This window comes from Athene cunicularia, assembly GCF_003259725.1.
Source record: "Athene cunicularia isolate RWA chromosome 1 unlocalized genomic scaffold, athCun1 chr1_part2, whole genome shotgun sequence".
NCBI classification, from domain to species: Eukaryota; Metazoa; Chordata; class Aves; order Strigiformes; family Strigidae; genus Athene; species Athene cunicularia.
The window spans coordinates 14535352-14548376 of record NW_020799092.1 but is presented as its reverse complement, the minus strand read 5'-3'; the positions used below and the strand labels follow the sequence as shown (position 1 = coordinate 14548376).

Sequence of the window (13025 nt, the reverse complement as noted above, 5' to 3'; positions counted from 1 at the left end):
GAAATGGAATGGGGCTTTAAAAACACAAGAGATGCTGAGACTGAGAAGGAAATACTAGGAAGAAAAATTCCAAGTAAGAAGTTCAGGTCGTGCCCTGCAGGAATAACTCATTACAGAATCAACTTGTACTTTCAAGTAACATTACAAGCTCTTGAGCTAATTTTCCCTCTGCGACTCAAGCAGCAGCTACACCACTCCAGGGAATACACCACACCACCCATGGTGCTACTCAGTGCCTGCAAAACAAAATCTTTAACTGTAGAAGAGACTGGAATTCAGGTCTTCTGAAGCCTCAATCCCCAATTCATGAGCCTTTACTAAGGCAGCTTGCATAGTACTTCATTTCAATCTTAGCTACCAAATCTAAACCAGATACCCAGAACCATAACCACAACACAAACGGGCAGCTGAATGTGGGTTTAGTTTTGTTTGTTGGTTTGTTTTTTCCAGTAAGTGTTACTACAAGTATAAGTGGAACAGACAAGCTGCCACACTGTTTAATACAAGGGTTAGCTGCATCTATACTATCTTCAGGAAGATAAACTTCTTCTGTGGTGCTAGGAAAACTGCAGCACCAAAGTGCAGTCCAAAGAATACACAAGCTAGCATACATCTACAGGTAGTCAAGAACAAGCATTAAGAAAACTGCAATGAAGGATCCTCCAAATATCAGCAGTTGGAAAAGCACTTCTGCTAGTCTTATAGTCCTGACAGATGGCTATCATCTTCCCTCTGATTCAAAATTTGGCTGCTTTGGGTTCCCTTTGTTCTGAAGCACTGGAGACTGGTTGTGGCTATTGAGTCCAGCTAAGCATCATGCTGCTAGCAGTGTTTTTCAAGTGCCTGCTTAAGTTTTCTGCTAACAAGAATCTCATGACATTTGCAATTACTTCAATCTTCCTTGCTCAGTTTCTGAAACACAGTGTAACATTGGCTTTTGGTCATTTACTACAGTTTAAGGTTTTGTTTAACGTTTGTTTCCCATAGGCAGTAAGAGTCTGTGATTCTCAGCATGCCAGAAGAATTGTCTACTGAACAGCTAAATGAGACTTCAGTTATATGGCTGCCTGTGACTGAAGGGGGTGTGGGAAAACCCCCTCAGTGACCAAATAGCTCCTTCCAGTCCTGAGCTCCCCATTCCCAAATGTACTCAACTACTCACTTTACTCAGATATTCATCAAAAAGTAAACAATTCCCATGTCTCTATCAGCCCAAGTAGTATTTTTATACTTAAAATGAATAGCTAATTATTGCATAGAGTAAGAGCAACTGGATGTACTGAAAAACCCCTTAGAAATCATTCCACTTAAAGATATTCTGTTGCTGGAATGCAGTCATTTATCCCCACTCTGTTCTACCACCTGTGAACAGGGACTACATGGAATTAATGTTTTCTGAAATCATTTGCAGAACAGGTCCGAGTCTTTCAGGTTCAACTAGACACCTCAACAAGGAAAGACAAAAGTACTTCTATACTCAGAAAAAGACTAAAAAATCCTACCACAATTCATAGATGTATCATTAATCCGCACATTGCTGGTCTCTCACATTTAGTTACTCACAGTCCCACTGCACCAGTTTATTACAGTGATCTGCTTTACAACAAATTCAAATCTGATGTTTTCTAAAATCTGGTACAGCAATTTCTAGCACAGTGAAAAGTGTTAATGCCTGCATTTTGTCCCCACCCATACAAAGCATAAAAGACGAAAGCAATTTTACATGACTAAGGCCCAGCAAACAGACTACAGTAGCAGTGCCTGTGTCAGCAGGTTTATCCTCCCACATCCAGCATCCCGAGGACTTCATTATTTCATGGAAGCTGCAGAGAGCACAGTTTGTAAACAGGCTTCAGGACTTTCCAAAACAGTAGGCCCTTCAGAGGGCTTTAACCTTGAAATAGCCATGCTACTATAAGGAGAGTGTAGAGCCTGGCCATTTTGTTTGTTTGCTTTAATGTTCAGAATACACAAGTAAACAGCAGGAAAAAAAGCATATTGAAAACTAAGCATGTTTAAAAGCTCCGCCAAGTAGCAGCCCTAACACAATGTATAAATAAATCCAAGCCATGTCAAACAGCATTCCACAGTCATGCGTCAACTGAAAAGCAGAAAGACTTGTCTGTTTGAAGAAAACAATTGTGATATGCAAGTCAACTTCCTATATATTGACTCGGGATTTTACCATTTAACAAGTTTCCTGAAAGCTTAGCACATAGAGACTCTATTAACAAGATTATGAGCATCCTGCTGTATCCCAAGTTATATTTCTAGCCACTATTTAACTGGCAGTTCATTCACAATTACTTCTTTTGTGAGATGATGTACCTAAAATTGAGATTCTCTCCTAAAAAAACCCCAAACAAATCACTGCTCAGTATGACCCATCACTTCTGCTCACCTCCAAAGCCTGAATTTTAGAATAAATCTCCTTCAAGAGATCATGTAGCAGATTACACCAACTCTCATTTGTCTGCACTAAGCATAAACATCAGAGCCACTTGTAATAATCTACCAAAGATTAAATTTTTTTTAAACTATTAATTTCAGACATTTACCAGTTCCTCTGTTACATGTAAGTGGGATGTCTACTATGAAAGACCAGATGCTCAGATGGATTAAAGCGTGTCTAGCTTTTAAATCCTGCATCTGCACATCAACACTGACCTAGTGACCTAAAGTAAAATTCAGTAAGAAAAACCAAAGTATTCACAGCCACATATAGACGATTCAAGAAGGAAATTTTAATTTTTTTTTCACTTAAGACTGTTTGGACAATTACAGATAATATAAGAGCTGGAGAACGCCAAAGATAAAAGTCCCCTATTTATCCTTGAAAGACGTTTAGCAAAGGCAATGGAAAAGCAAGCTTCTCAGCACACTACCAGCTAGCAATCAGGAGAAATCACCTCCAGAAGGGGTATACAAGCGATTACCTTTATGTCAATATGATTGTTGCTGCCTGTGAAGACTTGCCAATATGACAGTAATTCACATCCACAACGACAGCAAATCCTGTAGGCAACAGCTACCTTCCTAGAAACAGACTGGGGAACAGAAATGCATCCCACACCAGCTACAGAATAACCTTGGGGCGGTTGTCCTTTCCTCCAGCTAGGTACGGTGCAGGGTCTGAAGGGTGAAAGTCTGATCTCTTTTCAAGCACAAAAGCCAGTCTGCCTCCTGCGCTCTTTTTAACAACTACAGACCTGCAACTTGAAGGTGTGAACAAGTCCACTGCAGCCCATTAAAAGCAAGTTTTGCATAAATTGCCCACTTCAATGGCAACGAAATGTTTAAATTCTGGAGAAGAAAGGGTTTAAAAGAAGTCTTTATAATTACAAGTTGATACAGCTTCCATTAAGAGCACTCGCCCAGTTCCACCAATGTGAGTGTGACATGTCTGAAAGGACTTCAGGCACATACACCAGGCTCCCACAAGCGCAAGAAAAGCTCATACACCACAAGCAGTTAAAAGTACTCAAAGAAATAAAAAAAACCCTCAATCTCCCACATGCACACTTTTGTTACACACCAAGACTTGGAAAGCATCTCCTAAGTTAAAAATTTATCCTAGTCAAATATGTTGTAATCATGATTTTAACTCTACTGATAACTTTTCTCCCATACTCCGATGCAATGACATTTTAAGTGCATAAAAGCAGAAGGCACATTGGTGGAATTAAGACTGACACAGTGTCAATTAAAAGCCTCTAGCAGTGTCCTCCCCTGTACCAAATAAAAATGGCAGTCCTGGCAAGAGGGATGCTGCATAAGAGCTTTATTTGAAAAGGGAAAGCCCGTACGTGACTCAAAATATCTGCTGAAGTAATTGTCATTGAATCACTGTCTATGTGGTGTACAAAATCATTTTAATGACCCTCATTTAAGTCAGTAATTTGAACTGCACACAAACGTTCATCATGCATTTATTATGAAAAAATTTAATACTCCTAGCTTCTACAGCACAACAAAAAATGTCACTGCGATATATGCCTAACCTCATTTTCCCCTTTAAATGAAATCCTGCTACCAAAACAGTCACAATAATTGCAGAGTAATCTAAAAACTCATGTCAACTCTCCGTACAATTAAGCTCTATAAGAGAAAAAGTCCAAAATGTTTGGTCAGCTGGCGAGTTGGAAAGAGGGGCAGAGGGTGGGAACGAAGAGTGCAAAGCCTGCTCCTGCATTCTGCCTCCCTTACGCTGCTTCCTCCGAGCAAACTGCATAAAACACCCTAAACATCCATTGTATCACCAGCTCTGAGCATTTCCTCCTTATCTCACCCTTCATGCCAGTACGAAAACCAAACACGTATCACGTCCAAAAAGAAATCAGTCAGACAAAAAGCAATCAGCGTGAACAGGCATGTAAATCAGACAGATTTGGCAGCGAACAGCATTTCATAAAGACAAGAGATACGAATTGCTCCATTTGTGTCAGTTCGGCCAGTTATTGTTCTGACTTACTACTTTAACGACCCCAAATTAAACTGCTTGAACTGAAACCGACAAACAAAGATCTTTAAAATACAATTCTCCCCACACACACCCTCTTAACAATAAGCATTATTTCCGTGGTGCTACCATCCTTAAATCATAAAGCAGCTGCGCCAATTAAAAATTACCTACTTACATACATAATGAATTTAGCACCGACCTTGCAAAAAGCTCACTCCTCTTGGCTAGAAATCATTAATAGTTTTGGTAAAATCCTTTTATGTGCTCCTCCAGCTAGCTAATTCCAGCCTGCCATTAACGCACTCCATTGCGGATAATTGCCGACAGCACACGCTCCCCTGCTTTTTCTGGTTCCCAACCCAGCGAGGATAATCACATTCCAGTGGGGAGCGAACAGATGGCAGCCTCCATGGTAACCAGTCCTCCCCAGCTAGTGGTAGCACTGGGAGACTCCCGGAGACTGGGCAACAAGCGCTCTTTGTGCCTCAGCCCTGCAAAGCGCCAGGGAGGGGAGCGCCCGCTCCCAGCGCTCACTGGGCATGCCTAGCAGGTGCCTTGTCTCCCCGAGCAGGCGGCACACACCTCCACCAGGGCTTGCAACCAGGTTTAACCTTGACACTGCCTGTTCCCGCATCCCGCAAGGGGGAAAACACACGCTAAAATGGAGGGGGAGCTAGCGAGAGTTTTCATTTACTGATAAAACAGAGGGTTCAGAGAAATTAGCTAAGGACTGGTTTTCCCCCTGACAAAACGGTTTTCTGAAGGCAGGCTTACTTCTCCTGAATGGGTTTGACTTCAGCATGACGGGAAGGTCTGCTGCCTGATCTCTGTCTCCTGAACCTTGAAACTGCTCCCCTCGATAACACTATCATCTCCCAGCCTGGGTTTTCCTCAGTAAGAACTGCACAGACCCTCGCTTTTGGTCTTATGGCTTCTCTCAGGCTTATCTGCTCCTGCATCTGCCCAGACCAACGCTGAGTCGGCAGTAGGCAAAACCACCATGTCCCTCTGCTGTGCCCCCAGGCTGACAGGAATGTGTGTCCACCTTTTTTTTTTTTTTTTTTTTTGCATCAAAGCTGTGTCTGAAACCACTGCTCTCACCAGGCCAGATCCTGCGCAGCTACACTGGTGGCATACACCAGCTCTGTAAAATTCCCACTGAGATGATCTGGAGGGGAAAGGGAAGTGGCTTTTCAAGACCAGCCGATAATGATCTTGTTTGCACAGTAAAAAGACCTTTGAAAAAATATATTAAGGCTTTAAATACTGATGAGTTGCACAGCATCATGTCTCAAAATATTTAGGGTTCAAACCACTGGATGTGAAAAAGTTTGCAGCACGGTAGTCCATGATCTGCCTCTCTTGACACATTCAAACTTCCTCTCCCTCACTCTCAAAACCATGCAGCTCTTATGACTAACAGCACGTCAAAAAAACGTGGGCAATTTTACTTAATTCTGAGCCAAATTTGGACTTCAAGTTGATACATGCTGACTTAGGCCTGCTAAATTATTATTATTTTGAGGAAACCATCTTCCCTTCCTTTCTCCCCTAATGGCATTTGATCTTGTAGCTGGTCCCGCAGAAGGAAAATCCCTGTGGTGAATCCCATCTCCACAAAAACACCCATCTTTTCCTCTGGGTGGCTCCAGGTATGGAGCTCAGTCATTATCTCCACCCCACCCCACCCAAGTTTTCAGTTTCCCTCATCTTCACTGCATAAGGAAGTTAGCTTTGTTTCACAGCAAACACAGTTAAGTCTTTCTTACACTGGTAAGAGACACCACTATTAAACTACTAGTGCACTAACACTGGAAGCCCTTCAGATGGCTGCTGACAGGGCTTGCACACCCATAAGCCGTAGAAGAGTCCCTGCCATGGAAAGAATGGTGGCTAACGAGGGCCCAGACTTTGGAGGGGACTTGGAGCTCACAAGGGCACTGCAGGTGCCAGTGACAGGCATGGGACCAAGCCTTAGTCTGCCAACTTCCCCTCCAGGACTAGTAGATCATTTTGACTCATGCCACTAATTTCAACCCACTTTCTTCCTCTAAATAAGCAGTCTTTACATCATCAGAAATTTCTTAAGCAACCACGGATGCCAAACCTAATCATCCATCAGCACAAGGGTAAAATAAAGTAAGGAAGGAAGCCAACTTCCTATTTAATTTGCCAATTGTTAATAACAAAAACTTTTCAATGTTTAAGCATTATGAAACACGCCAATAGAATTTCTTGGTTTACCTCTTAAAAATAAAGACCATGGCTCAAAAATTAGTTTTAATATACTAATAGATTTTATATATTATGCATTTCTGGAAAAAACTGTATCAATTACAGCTCTTGGCAAACAAACTGACTTCAAAATTACAGGGATTCAAGTTCAGTTTCAGTCTTTTTTTTTTTTTTCTCCTTCATGAATAACACCTCCAAAGTAATCTTCTAGATTTTTGTTAATTCTAACTCTGTATTAATGTTTTTGTATACTGAAATATTATATGCATTTTGGCATTGGAAAACTGGTTCCAGACACTGACAAAAATCCTTAGACTGTTTTTGAACGAGTACTAGCTGTACTCATAGAAGGATTGCCAGCAGAATAAAGGGCAACAGCAGTCAGAATCCATTTCAGCTTCTTACTTGAAATTTAATTCTTATGTCTAATTTTACACAGACACAGTGCAATTGTTTGAATAAACCACATAGAGCAGCCCTCACACAAAGAAAGGAGCAATGGGATGCACTACAAATTTTGGCAGAAGCAATAGGTACGTTACATGGAGCAAAACTAAACAAGTATCCTCTGTATATGTGACAAACGTTTTATTCAAACTACTTGATAAAGAGAGAGGAAAACAGCACATTCAAAATGCTTTTGAAGAGGGCTGAAGAAGGGAAAGAAAACTTTGCCAACTCCCCTTATTCACTGGCCCAGTCCAAGCCAGATAGGAGTTCAGAAACAAATTGGTTTTAGCTGGAAGGTATTAATGAAAATAAACAACATATTGGCATCCTGTCGCCTGAATGGATTGCATTGAAGAGATTGTCTTTTACAACAATGACACCATGTGCTTCAGCTTTTTCCAGTCCCAGCTGCAATCTGATAGACTAGGACTTTGTTATTTCATGCAAGTTGGTGGGGACTCAAACTGAACTTTAGAAATTTATCTTTTCAGATTAGATTTTTTGTGTGTGTGCATGAGATGATCGCTTAAAATCTATTCACCCAAAACAAGTTACATGACTTCAGAATAAGTCATACTGACAGAAGTTAGTCTCCATTCTCTGCATAAGATTTGAAAGCTTTATTTATAAAGCCAACCACAGCAGGTAAGTAACTGACACCACGCTTCACACATGCATGGTTTTGAGCTGTTGTCCATTTTTAGTACCTGTTTTTAGACTTCTACTTAAAACCTTGTAATTACTGACAGCTGTATCAACTGTACATTACTGCCAGAGATAAAGCAATACAATAGGCCATTGATCTGCTCTATTATAGTATCAGCTTTGTTTCTAAACAGAATGCAGCTTCAATATAATATATATGTACTTCTCTTAACTTGGTACCAATCTGGTATTGAGGAAGTTCACTTCAAGGGAAACAGGATGTCTAAACTTTTAAGAAATATAAAATATTCTGGAAGCAATCATAAGGGCTGAAACTTGCAAAATTTCCTCTTACTTGTCCAGAATTCCAAGATTTAACATTTTCTGTTACAAGCATAGAAGGGGTAGGGCTTCCACACTGGTCCTTTAAGATCTACCTGTATGACAGAGATGTTCTTCCAGTCTTATCTCAATTGGCTGTTTTCCTAAATTAAAAACCCACTGTACTTGGCAGAAGGAAAACAATGAATTAAAACTCTGCAGACAGCAAGTGCTTCCTCAGCAGCACCTCTGCAGACAAAAAATAAATGGAGACCTCATACCTGGGTGAGTTGCGCTCCTCTTACTTCCCAAGTGTCTTCAGTCCCTGTGGTCTTGCATCAGCACATGCTTCCTCAGCATCACAGGAAAACTAGACTATAGCTTCTCCTTCTTTCACATGATGCCCCTATAAGCTGGGAGCACGTGTGTACTGGGCATGGGAGAAGGGACAGTTACTGTTTACCTCTTGTTCTTACAGCTGCTGTTTGATTAAGTGATGTCAATGTTTGGAGTGATAAACCTTTCCCGTCCTAACTGTTGCTGTTTACAAAAGCAGGATTAGCAGCAGGAACATGAGCTACCTCTTTCTCACCAGTACAAAGATGTAGACTGTCTCCATCCACTACAACAATCATTCTTCCAATGTTACAACAACTGTTTCTATGGATGCTTATTTTTGGCAACTATAATTAAAGGACAACAAAGAAACATGGGCAGAGCTCAAATTAGGCCATCTTAGTGACCTATTTGGGGTACAATCCTGAAAGCTATCCTTCCTTCATAGGCAGTCCTCCAGAATAACTCTGAAGTTATGAAATTAAATTCCTTACAGAAGTAGAAAACCCAACACTTCTACTACTTCAGCCCAATACACTGAAACAATTACTCCATAAACTGGAATTACTCTAGTTTCCAAATTTTTCTGACACCTCTCCCACTGAGCTGTACCAGTAGTGCCTCCAAGCTAGTAACACCTGTAGAAAAGGACATAGTTTTTTCTTTAAACTTAGACAACACCAAAGCATATCTAGAGTTAGTGATTAATTATATTGATTAATATAATTTTAAAGTATTATGGAAAGTAAATTACGTAAAATGTAATTAAAAAACCATCCATCAATCCAAAGGCCCTAGATTAGAACTTCTTTCTCTAGTAAAGAAAATCTTGGAAACTGCTGATAGCAAGGAAACAACACATTTTTTTGTAAACACTGAATAATTTTTGTGTCAATAGTACAACATAGTGCATGGAAGAGATGTTGAAGAGAATGCACAAGAGCACAGCCTCCCTGAGGAGTCACATACGAGGCATGAGACAGCTCATACTGGTGGTACCTACCCAGAATCAAGAGGTCTGGAGCTGCCTTTGCAATGTATGTGTGAACAGAAAGAAGGGAAAAGCCAACATCAAGGGGCTTACATTCCAACAGCAGAATAAACTGTGACACTAATGCTTTTCAATCCATCTGCATTCAAAAAAAGCAAGAGATGACAAAAGCAGAGCTCGATTTTGGCTGAAAACTCAGTTTGTCAAGGTAGGACAATTCAGTTTAGTGTCTGGAAGCATCCAACAATAGGGCACAGCAGCCACCAGACATGCCTGATTATTTCTGCAATCGCACAGAGCGTTTCCATGGAAAAGCAGCGGTCTCCTAGGTTTGACATTCAGCGTCTGACAGCTGAGCCAGCTAAAGCTCAGACGCACAAGGCTCAAAGAGAGATCACAGACAGCTCTTTGGACATGGTTCTGAGCAATGCAAGAGTAAAACCAGCTCTAGGGGAGAGCCTAACCCCAGGAGCTCTGCCCTCTGCTCTTTATTTACCAGTTGAGATCCCAATGAAATCAGATTAGACATCAGAGTAGCACATGGGTGGGAACTATGACCACAGGGCTTTCCTTTTTCTTTAGGCTTTACTAAAGAGTTTGAGAAGTCTGGATGGGAGCCACAGGACTGCTCTACTACTCTGGCTTGGACAAGTCCCACCAGAACTTGTAAACCAAGACAGAAATGGTGGCTCTGGAAGAAGAATAGCCTGTACATTCCCTCCTCTATGACGTATCCTTCAGTAAAAAACACAGACAGTAGAGGACTAGGGAAATGCAGAGAAACCACGCTACTGTAAAACAATTAAAGATGTTATGGGTATTCAGTGTGCTAATCTCCTCTGTGCAGATACAGAAAGTTCTCATACTTAATTAAATTTGGGAAGAATAAAAAAGTTGTTATAACTCCAGAACTTTCATTTATGCTTCACAGAGGTAGGTAATTTGAGGTACAGCAGGATCAGTGGTATTTGTGCTGTACTAAATATTACATCAGCATCCTTGTGTTTTAGCCCATTACAGGTAGCTAATTTATTAGCAGTAACGAAACTCAGAAAAATTCTTAAAACGCATTTAACAGACCCATTCACATAATTCACACTGATCCAATTTAAATTCCAAACTCGGCAGGCACTGCTTTGTCACAGATTTCTAAGATCTAAAAGTACCTGTGTTAGATCCAACATGCTTTTCTAAGCAGTCTGTAACAGGTTTTGGACCGAGCAACAGATTAATTTTACAGAACACATTACTTTTCCCTAGCCTGAAGCTCCTTCAGCAGGCTGACAGATCAGCCAGCAGTAAGCCACCTAAAGAAACCAGGCTTTGGTATTTGATCAGGCAATTGTGGAGCATGCCCTATCCATGCCCACAGCTCACAGCTCCACTGCCAAGTGGAAGGAAAAGTAGTGTCACAGGATTTACTGGTAGCTGCCAAGGACACACCAATGAAAACTCAAAATTCCACCTACCTCCTCTGCCAGCTCAGACAAGTGAGTTAGCTTTTTCACAATCCAAATTTACAGTACCCCTCAGGCTGACAGTAACAACGTGTTCCACCGAAGTCACACATAATATTCCAGGTTTTATTGTGCATATATATTTCAGTGGCTCAAAGTTTTCTTTGAAGTCTACCTCCTCCCACAAGGATGAGCCAGTTTCACAGATGCAAGACACAGAAACTGCCCACCAGTTTCACAGATAAAAAAAAAAAAAAAAAAAGCAGACATTATTTACAACAATCTGGTAAGTACTAAGGGTCTTGGGGTCACAGATGGAGCTTTGAGGTGTGCCCATGACAGATATACAGCATTACAGGCATACAGCCCCAAAATAAAGGTCACTTCTTTTTCAGATTATTTCCAATATAATAGGATATATTCCAATATGTAAATCAAATAGGCCCAGTATAGCCTATTACTGTACAGCATTTTGTTTGCAGTAAGAATATCATGGAGGAATTTATTATTAACATACACCAAAGACAGTGCCATATCTTTTAAGGTTTTTATTCTTTTGCTACAAGGGGAGGGAGAAGAGCATGTTTTGGTGTTGTTTTTTTTTTTAAAAAAAAGGATATTGGCACATGGGCCACAATACCTTGAGTATCTAAACTTTTTAGTTTCTTTTAAATTGCAGAAGTACTTAATACACATAACCATAAGGAAAAAAAACATAAATCAACACATACCTACAAAGAAAGGCCACACTCCCCAAACTATCTATTCTCACTCTGAGAAATAAGTAACAACTGACATATACCATGTACAAAGTGGAAAAAAAAAAAAAAAAAAAAAAAAAAAAAATCTGTAAACACTTTTGAAGTTTTGATTGCCTTTGCTATAGCACTGGTGAGCTCATCAAGTCAAAACCATGTAGCATAAACAGGGATTAATATTTTAACAGCATTTCTATGTCTCTCAAGTAATACAATATAGTGCAAATGTGTACACACAATGTATATATACACTATACTCTCCATCCAGTCTGCCTGTACTTACATTTTAAACAGCTAGAATATAGGCATGCTAGTACCTATAGCTATTATCTAAACTTCGCTTTCAAGAAAACAGAACATTTGGCGATGCACTGCTAGCTAATGATGGGGGGAAGGTGTAAGAACATGCACCACTTCCCTCCCATCCACAGTCTCAAAGATCATCACTATTCTTAGACTGCACATGACAGAAAAAAGGAAGCAAAAGTTAGGAAAGTGTAAGAAAATAAATTCAAATTTGAACACAAATCCATTGTGTGCTGTGAGAAAGGTCACAAGATTCAACTTCTCATTGCAGGGATAGCTGCCTTGGATCAACGCACTCTTATTCTGTTCCCACTGCAGCTCATCTAAGTGATGAGAGTTCAGTTGGGTGCAACTGCCCTCGGATGCTAACAGACAACTTCCTCCTCAACAACAGCAAGAAGCACACTTTTTTCGATATTAGCAGAAAAACTAGATCTAAAATACAGAATACACTCCCGCATAGACAAGTTTGATCACAGGTTACCAGAGAACTTACTTGACTCCTGCTGTCTTCTAATTCTTTATCAGCTAAATGACAGGAGGAGAAAACTATGTATATAATTGTTTTCAGATATTTCTGAGATTCTCCCACAGTTCATAAATTTACTTAAAAAACCAGTATACTATTAAAAAAAACCCCAAACCCACAAAAAAAAAAAAAACAAAACAGGCAGAAAAAGGTCTACTTACAGCTACCCATGCCTTATATAGAAATGTCATTACTGCGAACAGGAATCCTTACATTCCAATGTTTTTGTGCAAGTAACTCTACCCATCTAGGAGACAGTCCTTAAACTGGGAATAGAATGAACATTATCAACTCATTCTATAAAAAAAGGAAGTTCTGAATTTCATAACTTACTGACAAAGCTCAGGAAATAAGCAACAAGAAATATTTCAACACATACTAACAGCAGATTGTGCGAGTGGGCACTTAGAGAAAATGTTTCTTTAAAAAGAAACAAAATCCTTACAGGTCAAGATTTACTTGACTCAGTGCTCATCAATAAGGAGAACTCTATAGCTATGTTCTAGTCCACATTATATAAGTTATATTCCAGTCA

At 40.1% G+C, this 13025-nt stretch overlaps 1 protein-coding gene across 3 annotated transcripts in view; it reads right to left on the bottom strand.

Annotated features, from left to right (window-relative positions):
* Positions 1 to 13025, bottom strand: part of FGD4 (FYVE, RhoGEF and PH domain containing 4) — a 105126-nt gene that overhangs the window by 68613 nt on the left and 23488 nt on the right. The window contains exon 1 of one of the 3 annotated variants that reach the window (XM_026867847.1): positions 12652 to 12673. The exons of 1 other annotated variant lie outside the window; for it this stretch is intronic. In XM_026867847.1, the coding sequence (XP_026723648.1) occupies positions 12652 to 12661 (10 nt within the window). In that variant the 5' untranslated portion in view covers positions 12662 to 12673. Of the gene's footprint in view, positions 1 to 4661; positions 4992 to 12651; positions 12674 to 13025 lie in introns of those variants that run through there. One more of the 3 variants, XM_026867848.1, reaches the window with a different exon arrangement.